The sequence below is a fragment of the Primulina huaijiensis genome, chromosome 5, assembly GCF_012295235.1.
Source record: "Primulina huaijiensis isolate GDHJ02 chromosome 5, ASM1229523v2, whole genome shotgun sequence".
In the NCBI taxonomy this organism is placed as follows: Eukaryota; Viridiplantae; Streptophyta; class Magnoliopsida; order Lamiales; family Gesneriaceae; genus Primulina; species Primulina huaijiensis.
In genome coordinates this window covers 3,785,618-3,804,813 of record NC_133310.1, presented here as the reverse complement: position 1 = coordinate 3,804,813, position 19,196 = coordinate 3,785,618, and the positions used below count along the sequence as shown (strand labels likewise).

The following is a 19,196-nucleotide window of genomic DNA, read 5'->3' as shown; positions in this document are numbered from 1 at the left end:
GGGTCGGGTCGGGTCGGGTGGAGCATTAGTACTATTCAAAAATTGCTCAACCCGAACCCGAGTCAACCCGAAAACTCTCAACATGAACCCAAATCAACCCGATCAACCCGATTTTGAATTTTTTAAATTTTTTTAAAGAAAATTAAATAAAATTAAAAAAAAACAATTTAAACATATAATAACAAAATCTCTCTCATATATATGATTTAAATTTGAAAATCTAACTGTAGAAAAATAAAGTATATTTACTAAATCAAATAAACAATTGTTTAAAAAATAAAAAATGTTCAAAATAAATATTAAATTATGCAATTTTATGATATAAATATACAATAAATATTTTTCAGATATACAATATATAAAAATGTAGTCAATATTTATTAATTATATATTTTTTTAAAAAAAATTAAAATTTCGGATCAAATCGATTATTTTTTTTGGGTCAGCTATCGGGTCCAACCTGAATCCGAAAACCCCAAACCCAAATCTGATTTTTTTCGGGTTGAACCATGTCAGGTTGATGAGTCGTGTCTGATTTTGACACCCCTAAATACTGGTAGACCCTGCCACGGTTCTCTTGCAATCGTGAAGCAAAATCGGAACCGTCTTTTGGAAATCGAAACTCGTTATTATTACATCTAACACCTACCACGATTAAAATAAATCTAAACCCCTATTATTTATTTTTTGTTGAGAAATTAAATAATCATAATATTTTGTAACTAATTATTAAATAATTAACTTTAGTTGGTTTACCTCACAAATTGTGCTGTTATTTTTTCCATACCATTAAAATTTAAAAGAACAAGCTTCGATTCATATCGGTTGCAAAATCACAAGGAACCGGAACCGGAATCGCGTCCAAGTGGTTCCATTCTGATCCCATTTGTGGTTCCAACTTTCATTGAAAGCTGAACCATCGGATTTACAACCGATGTCCGGTAGGTGCATATTGGTGGCAAATTAGATGAGAACATGGGGTATACTTCTAGTTTATTCCGAGACTTATTTGTTCACTAGATTGAGGAGGAGTTAACAAATCCCTGAACATCTTTCATTAACAATATAGAATATATGGTATATCTGGTAGAACCCTTACATGATGGTTTGTCAGTTTTATAGTTGTATTGTTTCCTTTATCTCAGGAATCTTTGTTATGATTTTGGATTCTATGTACTGTATTCAATTATGATAAATAATCAGATCATTATTTCATCAATATTTGTTTCATGTGCAATATCGAAGAAAGATTTTTTTTGAAAGCTGTCAATTTTGTTGCACTTCTAGGTCTAACCAGAGTAGCATCTAAAAACTTATACGTGTGATGTAGACTTGTAATCAGATAATTGAATAAAAAATATCATAGGGAAGTTGTGTGGCTAGCGAATGACAATTACAAGGTCCCTAGGGAAGTTACCGTGTATGTATAGTGATTCGATATTGGCTGACAAGTAGCTCCACGTTTTTATGGTATTGACAGTACATTGCTATTTTCTTAAGTGTCTTGAATACATACGATTAGTTTACTTTCCTAATGCAGATGGATATTTGTGTTTTTATGCCTGGAATATATTTCTTTCGTCCTTACTAACTTGTATTTGGTTCGTCCAGTCTTCTGCAATATTTTTTTGGTATTTATAGTTATGACTATGTTCACATGATATTTGATATGTAAACAAGAAAAGGTTCCAGTATTCCAATTTAGACAATCTAGTGTGGTTTCTTTCTATAACTATTACTGTTGTAACAGTAATTTCCATTTTATATGTAAATGGTGGAAAATTGTTAAGCAGAATTATGTCCATGCTTATGTATAATTTTTTTTCAAAGGTGACCTTGCTACTGTGGTCTGTAATGACCAAATGTTAGTTTGTGTTTTTTCGATTTTTCTAGAATGCTAAGGAGATTGGAAGAGATGCTTGTTGTCGTGGAGAAGTTAGTGTGGCGGGAGATCTTGTATTATCTAATTTAGTGGAGAAGAATTTCAGTGATTATACGAAAGCTTATGGTAATATCAATGAGAATAATGAGACATTGCCAAATTCCTTTGATCAAATCAATTGGCGAGAGAATGTCCTCCAAGAGGCTAAAGACAAGGGAATAGAAGCTTGTTGTCATGGAGAAGTTAATCTAACTGAAGATGGTGGATTATCTAAGCTGGTAGAGAACAATGGCAATGATAATCTGCAGGATAATGAGAACACCAATGAATATTGTGAAATGGTGACGCATGTAGGTGATCAAATCAATCAGCAAAAAAGTGTTTTAGACAGAAATAATTTCACATCCGGACCAGATGTTGATAGGATAAATTCTGACATTTTAATTGATAATAGTTGTCTTGGAGAAGGGTCGTCCCAGGGTGTTAGCTCTGCCTGGATGCCATTTGAACAAGTTTCTCTGATGAAACATCATGATGCAAAACACAATGACGATTCTTTGGAGAAGAATAATTCTACTAACACATTCATAAATGGTCCACCTGTAGAAATAGGAGGCACACATCACATGCAACAAGAATTGAAAAAAGACGATTCTCCAATACTGAGAAAACGGATTCGAAAACCAAGCTCTATAATAAGAGCAGAAGAGGGGTATGATCCTTTATGGATGTTATGTGAATGTGCATCAATTGAAGACTCTCATCACCGGAAAAATAGCAGGAGCAAAAACTCAATTTCCAAGTCAACACAGTTATCCTCAAGTCCTGAGAGGGAACCCATGAAGGCTCAATTGAAACCTCAGAAGAAGTTTAGCCAAGAGAAGAAAGATGGAACTCTGGATGAGGACAATGGTCTATTTTTATTGCCGACATCAGTAAATAATTTAAGCGAAACAATGATTTCAGAAGATATTGCTGATGAGGAATGCATAAAAGAGAGACTTGCGAAAAGGTCTGGGAAAAATAAACATGCTTGTATGACTGATGGGATGCTGAAAAATCCAATGAAAAGGAAGAGATCCATTACCAAGGTAGCTCCTAGAAAGAAAGTGATGAACACAAATATAGTTCTTGAGGCAACAACTTCAAAAGATTCAGATGAGGTAACAAATTTAAAGGAAGAACTGAGCAAGGTCAGAGATAAAAGGTTACCAGCCAACAGCATTGATGGGATCTCAAAAAACTTGGAAAAAGGACTAGGAACTTCGAACAAGGTAGATCGTTCAGAAAAGGAACTGTGCAAGAGTGTTAGATCTGAGGATCTATCAGGAGATATCCTGAGAAAGGTAATAACATAGTTGGCTATATCTCGTTGCATTTCATGTGTAAAAGTATTTTTTTGTTTTTTGGAATTTTACATCATACACGTCTTTTATGGTGTCCGGAGATTGGTTTCTCAATCAAGAAACAAATCATCTTAAGGGGAATCTCATTCTGTGGAAATCTCTAATCCACAGTACCAGAAGGTAGTTATCTTACCTAAGGAAAAGGTTTGTCTTGGTTAATTATTTCGCTATATACTCGATACCCGATATCTCATCGCCCTATATTTTTAATTTCCAAGCAATTGTTTGATAAACTAATGTGATTCTAAAATTATTGATGATAAAGGATAGCATCTGATTAATTTTTTCTCAGTTCATCAGATAAAATATATTTATATCCTCGCGCCGCTGTTTTGTTCCCTGCCTATAAAAGTGTAGTAGCTAGATCCACTTGGTGAAGCACCGTGGAATCTAACTTCCGGTTTAAAATCCATGTGAAAAGCAAAAAGGAACGGTTTTCTAACCTTCGAATAGGCATTGCTATAACTTCACTTGTGCTGAATTGGGTATAAAAGTTGGTGTTGGCTCGCGATAACTAAAAATGTTGTACAATCCAACCCTAAATTCCATTTTTTTTCCTGTTTGCCGATCTGATTATATTTTGAATTTATACCTAGGAACGACGTTAATGTATATTTTTTCACAGAGTTTTTGTGCCAACCAATTTATGATATCAACTTTTTTCTCAATTTGTAGTAAATGCCATGTATGTCTACATTTTATCACGACGTATATATTTTTAATATTTCCCTTTTTTATATTCAACTGAATGATGAGGTTGTAAACTGATTGAATCCAGATTTCTTCCAAGAAAAAAAGGCAACATTCTTTGGCCAAGAAAGCTCTGGGTGAGACAAGCAAGGGAAAGACCATTGTTTCTGAGAATCTGACTGGAGATACAATTGTCAAGGTATAACTGAGTTGAATAGGTTTTGCAGTTTGATACAATTGTCAAGGTATAACTGAGTTGAATAGGTTTTACAATTTTACCATGTCGAAATAGTCTCTTTACTTATTTTCTTATACATCTGTCGAGCTGTGCAGACTTTGGCTAAAACCACATCCTCTAAAGAAAAATCTCATTCTATTTGTGCAGACTTTGCAATTGTTTTCTATTTGTTTGCCTCCTTGAAATATTTGTTGCATCCCCCTACTGCTGTTTATCCATCCTGATGTATATCAATGTGGTTGCTTCCTTGTGTTGAGGTTTCAATTATTCTAAAAACTGTTTTATCTGTTCATCGTTTTATCTTATGTTCACCGTTCGCTTATCTGTAAAATCTTTGAAAAACTTTAATCTGTTCTAGAAATCTGCTTTTGCATGTGCAAGCGATTTTTCATATAAAGTAGAGGCCATACTTAACCATCTCTGTTCATCTGTTGTATATTCAATTTCAACAAATATGTTTGTTTAATGCACTCCAATGCTTATTCTGTCATCTTAACTTTTATTTCTCTTTCCATTCTACAGCAGTGTGAATTAATCACTTGGTTAGCCAGTTTAAAACATGCTTTCAAACTCCAAGTGAATTTTTTTTTTTTATTTCCTGTTTTGCTTATGTTAAGCATTTTGTCCACCAAAATTTTATGGTTTATCTTCCTTGTCTCTACTTAATCTATCTTCATTTTAGAAATCCATATTCTTTCACTCTTTATCTTTTCTAAATTAATAAGACACATTGTCTCTAGGCTTTCGAGGTAAACGGTGCCAAAAAAAGCGATGATGAGAATCTGGTTGGCTGCAAAATAAAAGTTTGGTGGCCTCTGGATGAGACGTAAGTGCTTCAAATCATTGTAGCTTGACAGCACGGATGTATATATAGAATTTCTTGATTCGTCATGTCCATCAACACTTGAAGCAGTGAGAATAATCTGTTTGCCCCCTGACTTTCTTTTCTTGTAGGTATTACGAAGGAAAAGTTACATCCTTTGACCATTTGAAAGAGACACACAAGGTAAAAATTGCATATGTAGCTATTCATATATTCCTATTTGTATCTGGTTTGTCATGATAAATTACTTTGACATGTTCAGATTCTCTATGTACTTACATAAGTTACCGCACAGTTTGCACTCGCAAATGCAGAATGCCACTGTTTTTAAGCATGAACTCTGAACCTATTGTGGCATTATCTTAATTTGTCAATAACACTATCAGGACAAATAAAGTTTAGATTGTACGGCACTGAAATCATTTCTTCTAATTTTGATTGCCATCATTTTATCACTTCATTCAGGTTGATTATGATGATGGTGAAACAGAAATACTGGACCTTACGAAGGAGCTTTGGGACGTGATAGATGATAATAATTTGTGCAGTCATGTGGGTGTTGTGAGTTACTTTTCTATTTTTCCTCTTCTACATGATTCTGTTATGTAACAAAGGTGTTCTTTAATCTATCAATCTAACAGGAACAGAAGACTGTTCCACCACCTCCTAGTGGCCCAAGAGCCGTGTATGTATATCTTCAACTTGATTGCAATTTCTTAGGCCAGTCGATCTATACTGTTTTTTACTTGATTTAATCACAAAACTTCCTTCCATTTGGTATTTTTACTTTCCTTTTCGTTCTTATATTTTAGAGGTAGTAAATTGTCTCTTGTTTGTGCTTATTTATTTGTGTATCCACCTTTATCTTGATATCTTGGAACTCTGATGTTTTAATTTTAATGATGGATTTTCTAGAGCTGCAAAATTGATTGAAACATATTAACTAGTTGGAACACCTTTCTAAATATCTTTGAATCATGCCCACGTCTCTCTTTTACATAAATGAAACGACATCGATAGTAGTACCATTGCATACACTTGTATGTGATGTGAAGACAAAGACCAAATTTATTCGGATATTCAATTACATCTTTTGCTGTCTTAAAGATGCTTAATATATTTTATGTTGCAAGGATGGCTCTCAGTTTAATTGCTGTGAAATTTTTTTGAAGCCATCCGGATGACTGGAGTAGACACAAAGGATTCAGACATCAGTTTCTTATTTCCTGTCCTGTTTTCCTCGTGCTTCCGACTTCGTGGTTCAGAATGCTGCTAATTTTTGTGGAATTTTTTTTTTGCTATTTGACATTTCAGATCCCATGGACGTAGAGGCAAATCTCCTCGTTCTTCGGAGGCGAAACCGACGGTGAGAGTTCTTTTATAAAGTAACTCTAACTGTAGCTTTGAATTGACTCGGATAGCACATCACAGGGTTCTTAGCTCAAGTATTTCGAAGTAAATATTCCTGCATGAGTCGATACTTCATGAATTGTGCACCTGTGCATAAAATGTGCAACATAAAATTATAAACAATTTTATTATAATTTGTGCACCTGTGCATAAAATGTGCAACATAAAATTATAAACAATTTTATTATAATTTATTAATCAATCGTTTAATTGTTGTATTTGGGGCTATGGGTATTTCAGATAACATGTGCATAAGTGTGCAACATAAAATATATAAATATTTTTTGTTATAATTTATTAATCAGTGGTTTATTGTTGTATTAGGGGCTATGGAAACAAATTCTGGGTTGATTGTTCTCATCTTTCACGAGATGGAACAGTGGCAACATTAACAATCTATTTTTATTTTGTTTTTCTAAAAAAACAATCTATTCTTTTTGTAAATATTATTGAATGGATAAATGTCTTATATGCTTTCAAGCTTTTATGGTGTAATTTTTAAAGGATTCGAATTAAAATCTAAAATTTTGTATTAAATTTTGTCGTTTCAAAATTGTTTAATTGTCATGTTATTTTTTTTACCACATGAATGAATGTACATCAATTTTGAGAATCTTAGTGGCTGCTATTTATTGGTTCGTCAGAAAAATGTCATAATTATAGAAATACAAATAAAAGAATTATGAAACACATAAGATAAACTTATACAAAAAATTCTAATTCGAAAAAATGTCCATGAAGAAAAGATAACTTGAAAATATATTTAAAGTTACGAAAATTTCAAAAAAGAAGTCCACTTGACAATAATTTCAATCTAAGTTAGTGTTTGCAATTATTAAAAAAAAGTGATTATTAGATTTTGACATAAAAAATCAGTTTTGTGTGTTTTTTAAACTCCGATTTTGTGTTATTTTCCTTGAGTTAATCAGAATCCAAAAGTTAATATTATGCCGATTTTGATTGTCCAAGAGTGATTATACTATTTTGGTAAATAAATAAAACTTCTTTTTGAATCATTTTCGAAATCGTATCAAAGGGTTACAAATAGTACAATTATTGAGAGTGATATTTTAAGGTTACAATAATTGCCATTACTTCAGCAACAAAAACCTAATTTCAGACTAATCTCTATGCTCACCACCACCATGGACGACACCAGAAATTAGCAAATTTTTTGCTGCAAAATTAGAAGGCCAGGAGAGTTCTTCCAAAAAAGAAAAAAGAAAAAAGAAAAAAGAAAAAAGAAGGCATAGGGAGAAACATTGGACAATAAAAGTAAATAGAAAGAATTAATTGGGCTTATGGGTGGTGGAGGAAATAAAAGCACAGTTGGTTTGCATGGTAGATAATATATCGCAAATTACATTTTTTTATTGGTGATTGGCTGGGAATTTTTCACAGTTTCAAAGTGGGAAATGATTTTGTGTGTTAATTATTAAAAATTATTATTATTTTTGAAGTATAACTAACATCGTAAAATATTTTGTCATAATATTATCAAGCAAAAATAAAGATAAATAAATTTTAGTTTGATGATATTCTCATATTTTTTAGACTTTTTTTAGACTACTTTTTTACTTCTTTTACATTGAAGTTTATCATTATTTCACATGATATGATATTACTGTTTCAAAAGAATATTATTTTTTATGATCAATACGTATATCATGTGAGGTAACAAATTGAGTTTGACATATTTATTTAAGCTTTGGAATCCCTTGCTTCTCATGGATCAAATAAAATGTTTTTTTACTGTCATGGTGTTGTAAAATCACGAAAGTTTAATATATTAGCCTCATATATTATTGTTGTGTGTGCCTCGATGGCTAGTATAATTTAATATTCTTTGCCAACATAGTAATAATTCCTTTTATTTTTTAATGTAAAATATTTACTTGTCAAAGCGTATTCAAATTATAAGATTAATTTTTAATCTAGAATGATAGTTTGATTTCAAGAAAAAAAAGTGGGATAAAGATGATTAATCTTAGGTGTATTTCGGTCATATGAGAAAATACACAAAATTACTCAACATTATCAAAATCATATCAAACATCATATATTTTATCACAATTATTTATCCATAATTGATGACTCAAATTATTATCATTCAATTATTTTATCACTCAAATCAAGCTATATCCAAAAGGTAGCAAAAACAAAGTGTGGCTCCTGACGATGCTTCATGAGTTATGGAATAATTGCACTTATTTGCGAGAACACGGGACTAGATGTTTGAAAAGTTTATGCTGGGAACAAGTATGCTTGAGTTGAGTTAATCCATGTTCAAGACGTTTTTGCGAGCTTACGGTGCAATGAAGTTTCAAGTCTTATTGTGTTGGACCTTGTGGATGGATTAGTAAACTGAAATATGTTGTCCTTGGAATTTTCAGGATCTCCATAAAAAAACACTGAGTGTTGGGGGCGTTGCCCCTACGAACAAGTAGCGTCGGGGCACCCGGTTTTGGAGCCAAGTTGTGTTGAATGCTTAAATGAACAGTTAGTGGCAACATTCCTTCCTAGGTATAAAGAAATGTTTTTATTAAGATTTTTTTTTCTGCACCAAGTACACGAAAACAAGACTATGAGACATATGGGTTGTCGCGCCTCAAGGCAAGATTCAGAATGTATTAAAAAACGTAGAGAAAATGGATTGTAATTTACATTGAAGCGTCAGCGTAACCATGGCTGCACAAGCAAAGATGAGAATGCGTCAACACCAATGTGATCCTATCCATCTTCACATAGATCGAGCGCAGAATTAGTTGCGTGTGGGAACATGGACATATACGGCGAAAAAAATATGAGAAGAAGACTATGAAAACCCATCCCTTCGATCTTGCTCCTCGGCCTCTTTATTAGCAACTTCAACTGATTTGAACCAGAGAAATGCCTGCATATATGACATGAAAGTTGAGTGGAAGCGTTAAATCTACCTCTTTTTGAGGACTTCAACGAATAACTAGAGAGAGAGAGCCTGATGTCAATTAAATTAACCATAGGACTAAACAACTGTCTTTGAACTAAAAATATTTATAAGTGAAGGTAATAATGCAACTCAAATATTTAAATGAGCTACACAACATTAACATTTCCTCGTCAATCATGTTCCAAACAAATTAATAACTTTGCTTATGAAATCACATGTGAAAAACACTAGAACCAATCGATTTTTTAAGAACTTGAGTTATCTTTCTGAATGATCTTGTCCCATTCTGGATGTTTTGAGAAGCACAACCAGGAGGAACCTGCACTCTTGTTTTCAAAAAATAATTACGGAAATATACAGACATACATAGTCCAGGAAAACCATTGTCAATTTAGATGCTTGTTTATTCCCATTTGCTCATATGATGAAAAATCTTTATTTTTCTTCAAAAGGTTGAAAAATGTCATTTTGTTTTCTTACAAAAATTATTTGTTTTAAATTTCATTTCCTTGATCCTTCGGTGTCTTCAGATGCTCAGTCTCTACCTGAACTACACTGAACCGAAAAGATGGGTAATCCCCAAATCTCTTCAGTTGCAAATGTGAATACCTGTTTATTCTATCTTTATTTGTTACTGGAAATATTGCATTGCCAAGCTTCGAACATCTAGCCAAATTATGACTATGAAACTTTTTTCACGGAAAGTGAATAAATAAGGCAGGATAAAACAACTCACAGATGCCGGGATGCCTACGGATACAAAGAAGCCAAGCAACGGAGCATAAAACACGCTGTCAGAGTTCAAAATTCCAAAAACAGGCCTTTCGTTTGCATATTCAAATATTGAACCAATCTGCAGTCCAACATTCAAATTCATAAGATAGGGTAAACACTTGAAAATATTGTTGACAAAGAATTTTGAAGAAAATAGGCACCATAATTGCAATATATGGTTAGTTGCTCGTGATCAGCGGGTCATAACTATGAGGATATCCCATCCAGCTTACAACTTTTCCAAAGTGCAGTACAAATCTAGTATTCCAAATGGAATTTATCTTTTGCTCATTAGAAGTTCTAAAGTTCATCATAGAATTCTTTTGATAAGAGAATGCAAGCTCTTGAAATAATCGACAAAATTTCATAAAAACCACATCCGAATCAGATATTACAGTTGACTGTTAGTAGGCAGATATTCCACGACCCTTCGAGATTCAATTCGACATACATGATTTTAAATTCCTCTCACTCGTATGGACGGGTTTGATTGATGTCAATTTCATACTACTCTCCCTTCTATGATGATTGTTATGGATTCTAAATCCTCCCACTATTGGTCTAATATGAAATTCTTTGCAAATCAAATACTTAGACGGACGGACGGACGAATTCAAATGCAAAAAGTTCAACATGCAGCCTTTGAAATAGCCTAATGATTCAAAATTGATGGACTGAGAGGATGTTCCAAATCCATGACAAAAATCATTCAATTTAGTTCAACAGAGCTTTAAGTTCATTCAGTCATCCAATCCAATCCAATCCAATCCAATCCAACCTATAGCCAAGTATTGGCCGTAGGAGAAGTACCCCCTAGCATCCCCAACTCTTTACAATCTTAAGTCAACAACCATATATAAGGGAGTGATATAACTCGAAAAGTTTAGCCAATATACTCTCAATAACACAAAATACTACGATTTCTACTCGTGTTCGATCCCGTTGTGCGTCGGAGGGACATCCTGACGATCCTTCTAGTTTGCTTTATTCCTAGAGAGATGACATGAGCTGTTCGATTGCAATGGTCACCACTCAAGATGTAAAAAATGGTCAGTTTTTTCGTAGCATCATATAAAAATCAAACCTTTACACACAAAATTTTTAAACTCTGCAGTCAAATAGAATAAATGGCCAATTACCGCAGCAACGGCCGCAACGGCAGATGAAAGCAAGTAAACATAGAAGGGAAGCTCAAACCCGGTTGAATCTTTTTGGGCTTCTTGGCGGGCCCAAGGAGGAGCCTCATCTGAACCGGGTCTAGCCCACGAAGGAACCGATGAGTCATCGCCATTATCGACTTCTTCTTCCTTAGACTTGCTCTGGTTCTTAGCAGATCCCTCAGTGGCAGCCATAATTCTCGCGTTAAATGGCTTCAAATTCTGCTTGCTTCGATTACTCTTCCCTTTAAATAAGATCCCAGAAAATGGATATGATTTCTGGATCCATGTCGATGAATGATTGGGAAGGGATGAGATTAACGTGGGCATGACGAGAGGGAGTGCTTGGATTTTCAGATTTACAACTGTTATGGGATATGGTTGCTACTTGCTAGAAGCCAGCAAGTAGGACAACTATAAACTATCACACAATACACACCTTCGATGGCTTGCAGTCCACTTGACACAAATGTCTTGAGTTTGGTACTATGTTTCATATTCGACACTCAATTGTAACAAGCTCATCTCCAATTAAAAAAAATACTTATATCAGTTGGTACGTCTCATATTCGACACTCAATTGTAACAAACTCGTCTCCAACTAAAAAAAATACTTATATACCCCAACTTACCATAGCAATTTTGCCTTTTTTCGTGTAAAAAAGTGTAACTTATGCAATTTGAAGCATAAGTTGAAGGTTTAGAAAACATTCAAGTGTACAAAAAGTACTGTACAGTATAAGTATATCAATGTTTATAAACATACTATTTAAGAGTGAGTAGTATCAATTATTTCCCTAAAACGTTTTTTAAAAAATGATTTCACGAATAAATTTTCAAAACCATCAATCAAAATACATTTATTATTCACGAATCTTTAAAATTCCGAATATTTTGAAATATGTTAGAAAATCTATAATTTTATATCCTGAATGTCACAGTTAGCTTAAGCTTTTAAAACTAAAGCTAAGTCTTCAAAAATTGATAAAGGATATTTGTTTAACAAACGTTAATAAAGTTGATACCCTCATAAGGATCCGGGTCGCTGGTGACCCGGACACCATCAACATATTTCCTAAGTATTCTCCGAACAGCCCGGCCTCTCGCGCAAGCACCCATGCATTTTCTCTCTTCCCAAGCAGTCATCATAGCCCGGGTTCTCATACAAGTACCCGGGTAATCAATTGCCCGGGCCACCTCGAGAATTGAACCACACTCGAGTATGATTGATACAGGACGTCTAATCTGTCAGAACAACTTGGGCTTGGAGTGTCCTAAAAGTCATCAGAAGATAGGGTATGGGCAGCCGACTTGCCATATTTAGTAGGTAGCACTGGAATCGAGGTATCCACCTCATCTTCTACTATAAATAGCAGGTATTAATGTCATTTACAAAAGTTGAAATCTTTGAACTCTTAAGCAATATACATATTTTCTACCAAATATTGCTTTTGCTCATCTTCAACCTGCTGACTTAAGCATCGGAGTGGCCACGCCGGACACCCCTCCGGCGCCCATTCACGAGTTCCTTTCATTGTTTGCAGGTGCTATTGAAGCCATTATCTTCACTCAAATTCCCTAAAACTATAAATTATTGATTTGACCCGTTGGAGCTCCTTACCCGGCTCATCCATTTCAACGAAATCGCATCATTGGCGCCGTCTGTGGGAAGTTTGAGATTAAGGCATTGATATGGCTCATACTCGAAGAACTAACCAAGAAAATTCCCGGGCTCATGGGGATAATGCGCGTACTTCGGGGCAAGGTGAGGGTGTTCCTCCCACGGGACCCAATCTTATTACCATGACCCCGGAGGAGTTGGCAAGAATAATCTCCGAAGCGGTGGAGAAGGCTGTGGCCAGGAGAGAAACTTCTCGTCAAGTTACACCACCCGGAGATGTGCAAATCAATGAGCAGGAGCAAGAGCAAGAGTTGAGGGAGGAGGAAGTGAGAGGAGAGGATGAGGAGTCTAGTGCTGGATCCAAATCACCTACCGTGGCTGAGGAGCTGTTGGAGCTAAGACAGAAAATGAAAGTTCTGGAAGGGCAGTTGGAGAGTCGTAGCATTTCTCGAGCTACTGCTAAGGGTTGCCCATTTACTGATATCATTGTCCGGGAACCTCTTCTCGGGAACTTCAAATCCGCCAAAGTAAAAGATTACGATGGCAATGCGGATCCTGAGGAGCACCTAGCCAGGTTTGAAAACATGGCCATGTTACACTGCTACACAGATCAAATCAAGTGTAAAGTGTTCCTCACCACTTTGGTGGACTCAGCTCAAAGGTGGTTTGAGGGACTGTCCCCTCAGAGTATTAATTCATTTAAAGACTTCCAGAAGGTGTTCCTACACCACTTCAGTAGTAGCAAGAAATACAAGAAGACTGCTTTTAGTCTTTTCGAAGTTAAGCAAAACCTGGATGAAAGTTTGAGGGCTTATATCAAAAGATTTAATAGAGTGGCTTTGGATGTACCCACCTGCGCCACTGAAACAAAAACTACGGCATTCACACAAGGCTTGAGGGAGGGTGAATTTTTCAAGTCGTTGACCAAAAAAGTGTCCGGGGATTTCGAGGACTTATTATCCCGGGCAGAAAAAAACATCAACATGGAGGAAGCCCAGAAACAGAAGAGGGAAGCCGTAAGGAAAGAAAGAGGAGATCGGGTAGCTAGGCCCGAGGAGAAAGGACAGAGAAGGAATAATCCAGGACACTTCTCTCACCACGTGCCTCTTAAGATTGCCCGGGACAGAGAGGTCCAGGCATGCAGTAGGGATCTGGCCCCGGACCATCAATTATCCCGGCCTGAGAAAAGAGGATTTTGTACTCTCCATAAGATGTGCTATCACAACACCGAGGATTGCAAAACATTGAAGGGAAACTATTCCTTCCCTTCCGCCCCGGAGCAAAGTCAAGCCAATAAGAGGCCGAGATTGCCATGGACATCTCCACAGCCAGGGTCCAACGCTCGGGGAGGAAGTATGAGTAGTATACCGAGAGGAGAGCCCGGGAGGAGAAAAGAGCCCGAACTTGAGACAAAAAAGAATTCACCCCCTGCTACGGGGTTGATAAAAATGATATCAGGAGGCTCTACTGATGGAGACTCCAACCGGGCGAGGAAGTCGAGGAGTAGGAGGGAATGTATGGAGGTAGATGGAATGAGAAGGAGCGAGGCAGTAATCAGTTTTGGCCCAGAACATTTAAAGGGGGTGAATCTACCCCACAATGATGCTCTGGTTATCCAAGCCCGGGTGGCAAATTATGACATTTTGAGAGTCTTTGTTGACTCAGGCAGTTCTGTAAATGTAATTTTTAAAGATGTCTTGGTGCAGATGGATTTGCAGGGTTACCATTTGGAAGCCGTGGAAACTGCCCTCTTTGGCTTTGCTGGCCATGTGGTCTACCCGGAAGGGGAAATTGTCCTACCATTAACCTTGGGCTCCCAGAATCTCAAGAAAACGATGATGACTACTTTTACTGTGGTAGACTCCCCTTCATCATATAATATCATTCTGGGGAGGCCAGCTATGAATGAATTAAAAGCCGTGGCATCTACCTATCACCAAAAGATTAAGTTCCCAGTTGGTAGTAAAGTGGGTGAAGTCCGGGGAGACCAACCTTCCTCCCGGAAATGTTATGTAGAAGCTGTCCGGGTAGATCAGAGCAAAGCTAAGAAGGAAGAGAAGAAGGCCCGAACTAATGAAGTAGGTGGAAGAACAGTTGAGAAGGGAGAGGTGCAATTCGTGGCAGAAGAGGAGCAGGAAGTTGTGGAGATTGGACCAGGCCAGCAGATCCGGGTGGCCCGAGATCTTAATATATCCACCCGGGTCAGTCTACTTAACTGTTTAAAGGCTAATATTCATGTTTTGCTTGGTCCCAACAGGAGTTGACGGGGATCTCTCCCCTGATATCGGAGCACCAACTGAATATCCTCCCTAGATCTCACCCGATAAAGCAAAAAAGAGACACTTTGGTCCTGAAAAAGACAAAGTTATTGATGAGCAAGTAAAAGAGCTTTTGAAAGCCAGCCACATTTGGGAAATTCAATTCCCTACATGGCTCTCGAATGTGGTATTAGTACCCAAATCTACCGGAAAGTGGCGCATGTGTGTAGAATACCGCGATCTCAATAAGGCGTGTCCCAAGGATCATTATCCTCTGCCCCGTATTGATCAATTGGTGGATTCCACATCGGACTTCGAATTACTGAGTTTCATGGACGCATACCAGGGGTATCATCAAATCCCCCTGGCCAAGAGTGATCAGGATAAAGCTAGCTTCATCACCTCGGGAGGTACATTTTGTTATATTGTAATGCTTTTCGAGTTAAAGAATGCAGGAGCTCCTTACCAGCGTTTGATGAACAAAGTCTTCGAGAAGCAACTGAGACGAAACATGGAAGTCTATGTGGATGATATCCTGGGCAAGACCCGGGAGGTTGCCAGCTTCATTGATGATCTAGAAGAAACCTTTGCCACTCTCGTACATTACGGAATCAAGCTTAACCCGGCCAAGTGCATTTTTGGCGTAAAGAGTGGCAAATTCTTGGGATTCATAGTGACAGATCGGGGAATTGAGGTGAATCAGGAGAAAGTCAAATCCGTGCTGTGCATGCCATCTCCTCGATCTGTCAAAGACGTACAAAAGCTGACCGGGAGGATTGCTTCCCTCTCTCGATTTATTTCCCGATCAGCACACAGGAGTTATCATTTCTTTCAAGTATTGAGGAAGGCACGACAATTCGGATGGGATGACAAATGTGAACAGGCCTTCCAGGACTTGAAGATCCATCTTGCAGAGCTCCCTGTGTTGGTGAAACCAGAGCCCGGGGAAAAATTATTTGTTTATCTATCCACCACAGAGTATGCTGTCAGCTCGGTTCTAATAAAAGAAGAAGGCTCCGATCAAAAGCCTGTTTATTATGTCAGCCATGCTCTGAGAGGACCCGAGCTCCGGTACATTGAAGTGGAGAAGATTGCTCTGGCCTTGATCATGACTGTCCGGAAGCTAAGGCCTTACTTCCTGTCACATCGAATAATTGTCTTGACTAATAGTCCTTTAGGCAGGATCATGACTCATTCTGAAGTATCTGGGCGAATGATCAAATGGGCAGTGGAATTAGGAGAGTATGATATCGAATACAAACCCCCGGTGGCCATTAAAACACAAGCCTTATCAGACTTCTTGTCAGAGATGGTACAACCCGATGAAGATGAAGTATGGAGGGGGTTTGTGGATGGGGCGTCTATCCTTGCAGGGTGTGGAGTAGGTGTTGTAGTAATATCTCCTCCAGGAGAGAAGATTAAGTTGGCTTTAAGACTTGATTCCCGGGTTACTAACAATGAAGCTGAGTATGAAGCTGTCCTTGCTGGAATCCGTGCTGCTCAAGAGATTGGAGCTTCCCGTGTTATTTTGTATTCTGATTCACAACTAATCACTCAGCAGATAAAGGGTGCTTATGAAGCTAAAGATGACAGCATGCTCCAATATTTACAGCTCATAAAAACCCAGGCAGCAATCTTTGTGGATTGGAGTATCGAACAAATACCCCGGGAGGAGAATGGAGAGGCGGACGCTCTAGCAAAAATGGCTGCTTCATTATCAGAAGTCAACACCCGGAAAATTTTGCATGTTTCCCGTTTGGTCCTGTCCACCGAGGAAGAAATATTACCAGTACCCGAGAACTCCTGGATGACGCCATTGATCAAATTCATTACAACAAATGAATTACCTGAAGACAGGACTCGGGCTCAAAAAATCAAGAGACAAGCTCCCAGGTTTGTTCTCTTAAATAAAATCTTATACAGAAGATCATTCCAGGGACCTTTGCTAAAATGCGTATCTGAAGGAGAAGTGGATTATGTCCTCCGAGAAATACATGTGGGATGTTGTGCTGAACATCTCGGAGGAATGGCTTTGGCCCGGAAGACAATGCTTGCGGGGTTCTGGTGGCCAACTCTTAGCCAAAATTCTGCTCGAGTGGTCCAGGCTTGTGAGAAATGTCAACATCACTCAAACTTCCAGCATAGTCCGGCCACTCCCATGAAGCCTATCTGGGCATCTTGCCCCTTTGATCAATGGGGCATGGATATTGTTGGCCCTTTCCCAACTGCCCGGGCTCAAAAGAAGTTCTTGCTGGTGGCTGTGGATTACTTTTCCAAATGGGTAGAAGCCGAGCCATTGGCTAAAATCACTGAATAGGAAGTATTGAAATTTTTGTGGAAGAATATTGTGTGCCGATTTGGAGTGCCCAGAAGACTAATCTCAGATAATGGGAGACAATTTCAGGGCAAAGGAATTACATCTTGGTGTCATGAAATGAAAATCACTCCGTCTTTTACTTCTGTTGCCTACCCTCAAGCTAATGGTCAAACAGAAGTTATTAACAGAATTATTGTACAAGCATTGAAAACCAGGCTACAAGGCAAGGGAAAAGACTAGGTGGAAGAATTACCCAGTGTTCTCTGGGCGTACAGAACTACTCCCCGAGCACCTACTCAAGAAACTCCCTTCTACTTGGTGTATGGTTCTGAAGCAGTCCTTCCTGTGGAAATTGGGCAAACTTCTTCCCGGGTAAATCTTACCCAGACAGCAATGATCAAAGTCGGGCCATGGAATTGGATTTGGTAAAAGAGAAAAGAGATCGAGCAATAATTCGAATGGAAGCATACCGAGGTCGTGTCATGAAAGCATATAATAAAAAGGTCCGAGTTCGAGATTTTCAAATAGGGGATCTAGTCATGAAGAAAGTTAATCCTACCGGGGATGTTCGGAAATTAGAAGCCCGGTGGGAAGGACCTTATAAAATCATCCGGAAAGTAAGCTCGGGATCTTTCTCTTTAGAAGATGCGCAAGGACGCTCTTTCAAAAGGCCATGGAATGTATTTAATTTAAAGCAGTACTATGCCTAACAGATGTAATTGATTGGTTGAAGATATAATGAAAGACTTGTTTTTCTCAGCAAGAAGTATCATATTATTTGTCATATCTAAAAGCCCAGGGCACTACATCCTGGCTCGGGGAACCACACCTCGATCATTCACAAGTCCCGGGACATGTTCCCTGGCCCAAGGCTCTGCATCTTGGCTCTAAAAGCCCAGGGCACTACACCCTGGCTCGGGGAACCTCACCTCGACCATTCACAAGTCCCGGGACATGTTCCCTGGCCCAACGCTCTGCACCTCGGCTCTAAAAGCCCAGGGCACTACACCCTGGTTCGGGGCACCACACCTCGACCATTCACAAGTCCCGAGACATGTTTCCCGGCCCACGGCGCTGCACCTTGGCGCTAAAAGCCCAGGGCACTACACCCTGGCTCGGGGAACCACACCTCGACCATTCACAAGTCCCGAGACATGTTTCCCGGCCCAAGGCTCTGCACCTTGGCTCTAAAAGCCCAGGGCACTACACCCTGGCTCGGGGAACGGATCTCGACCGTTGATCCAAACACACTTGGACGATCAGGATGCACCTCGAAAAATGTGCCGGTATACGAAGGGACACACGTAATTATTAAGGTGTTAGACTTATCGGCTCCTCGGAATGCGAAACGTTCCTGACCGTTGGAATGGGAGGACACGCGTCATTATCACATCGCATTCATAGCCCGGAAAAGCTAAAACGACAAAATATGACAAGACCGGATGGTATCAAGCCCCGGAATCTTATTATCAGCCCTGTAGATTTGAGGCCCCGGTACTTTATTTAGATCCTGACACATTATTTTTATTTATCAGGTTATATCTGGCTTAGTTCATATTAATTTAGTTGCAGAAAAATGAAGAAACAAAGTACGCAAGTTAAAATATTATTAATGGAATCGATCCCATATTACAGCTGCCATTCTAGAGACGACAGAATCTTGCCACTCCAATATCCAATTAGTCAATTCG

At 38.0% G+C, this 19,196-nt stretch overlaps 3 protein-coding genes across 5 annotated transcripts in view; 2 read left to right on the top strand and 1 right to left on the bottom strand.

Moving 5' to 3' along the window:
* The window catches only part of LOC140976421 (sister chromatid cohesion protein PDS5 homolog D-like), an 11,439-nt gene extending 4,489 nt beyond the window's left edge, over positions 1-6,950 (top strand). Inside the window, exons 6-13 of one of the 2 annotated variants that reach the window (XM_073440557.1) lie at positions 1,894-3,228; positions 4,067-4,177; positions 4,966-5,042; positions 5,171-5,222; positions 5,505-5,591; positions 5,681-5,724; positions 6,354-6,405; positions 6,774-6,950. In XM_073440557.1, the coding sequence (XP_073296658.1) occupies positions 1,894-3,228; positions 4,067-4,177; positions 4,966-5,042; positions 5,171-5,222; positions 5,505-5,591; positions 5,681-5,724; positions 6,354-6,405; positions 6,774-6,800 (1,785 nt within the window). In that variant the 3' untranslated portion in view covers positions 6,801-6,950. Of the gene's footprint in view, positions 1-1,893; positions 3,229-4,066; positions 4,178-4,956; positions 5,043-5,170; positions 5,223-5,504; positions 5,592-5,680; positions 5,725-6,353; positions 6,406-6,773 lie in introns of both variants that reach the window. The other variant, XM_073440556.1, reaches the window with a different exon arrangement.
* A 2,097-nt stretch (positions 6,951-9,047) lies between these two features.
* On the bottom strand, positions 9,048-11,738 carry LOC140976420 (uncharacterized). Of its 2 annotated transcripts, none has more exons than XM_073440554.1 (3): positions 11,292-11,738; positions 10,115-10,231; positions 9,048-9,342 (listed from the first exon to the last, which is right to left on the bottom strand). In XM_073440554.1, the coding sequence occupies exons 1-3, from the start codon at positions 11,637-11,639 to the stop codon at positions 9,265-9,267; spliced, it is 543 nt and encodes a 180-aa protein (XP_073296655.1). In that variant the 5' UTR covers positions 11,640-11,738; the 3' UTR covers positions 9,048-9,264. The 2 variants fall into 2 exon arrangements, with proteins under 2 accessions (XP_073296655.1, XP_073296656.1); XM_073440555.1 differs by lacking the exon at positions 9,048-9,342 and adding an exon at positions 9,892-10,044.
* Positions 11,739-13,913: 2,175 nt separating this feature from the next.
* On the top strand, positions 13,914-19,085 carry LOC140977455 (uncharacterized). The gene is made up of 7 exons (XM_073442197.1): positions 13,914-13,970; positions 14,637-15,068; positions 15,637-15,818; positions 16,233-16,815; positions 17,125-17,432; positions 17,843-18,185; positions 19,041-19,085. The coding sequence occupies exons 1-7, from the start codon at positions 13,914-13,916 to the stop codon at positions 19,083-19,085; spliced, it is 1,950 nt and encodes a 649-aa protein (XP_073298298.1).
* Positions 19,086-19,196: the final 111 nt, after the last annotated feature.

Bases quoted from the DNA above. Each gene is read 5' to 3' on its own strand.
- LOC140976420 (XM_073440554.1), bottom strand. From the start codon at position 11,639: ATGCCCACGTTAATCTCATCCCTTCCCAATCATTCATCGACATGGATC. The intron at 10,232-11,291 runs GTAATTGGCCAT...GTTGGACTGCAG, and splicing joins CCGTTGCGGCCGTTGCTGCG to ATTGGTTCAATATTTGAATA. The intron at 9,343-10,114 runs GTGAGTTGTTTT...TCATATATGCAG, and splicing joins CCGTAGGCATCCCGGCATCT to GCATTTCTCTGGTTCAAATC.
- LOC140977455 (XM_073442197.1), top strand. From the start codon at position 13,914: ATGGAGGAAGCCCAGAAACAGAAGAGGGAAGCCGTAAGGAAAGAAAGA. The intron at 15,069-15,636 runs GTTGTGGAGATT...TTCGAGTTAAAG, and splicing joins TGGCAGAAGAGGAGCAGGAA to AATGCAGGAGCTCCTTACCA. The intron at 15,819-16,232 runs GTGCATTTTTGG...TTATTATGTCAG, and splicing joins ATCAAGCTTAACCCGGCCAA to CCATGCTCTGAGAGGACCCG.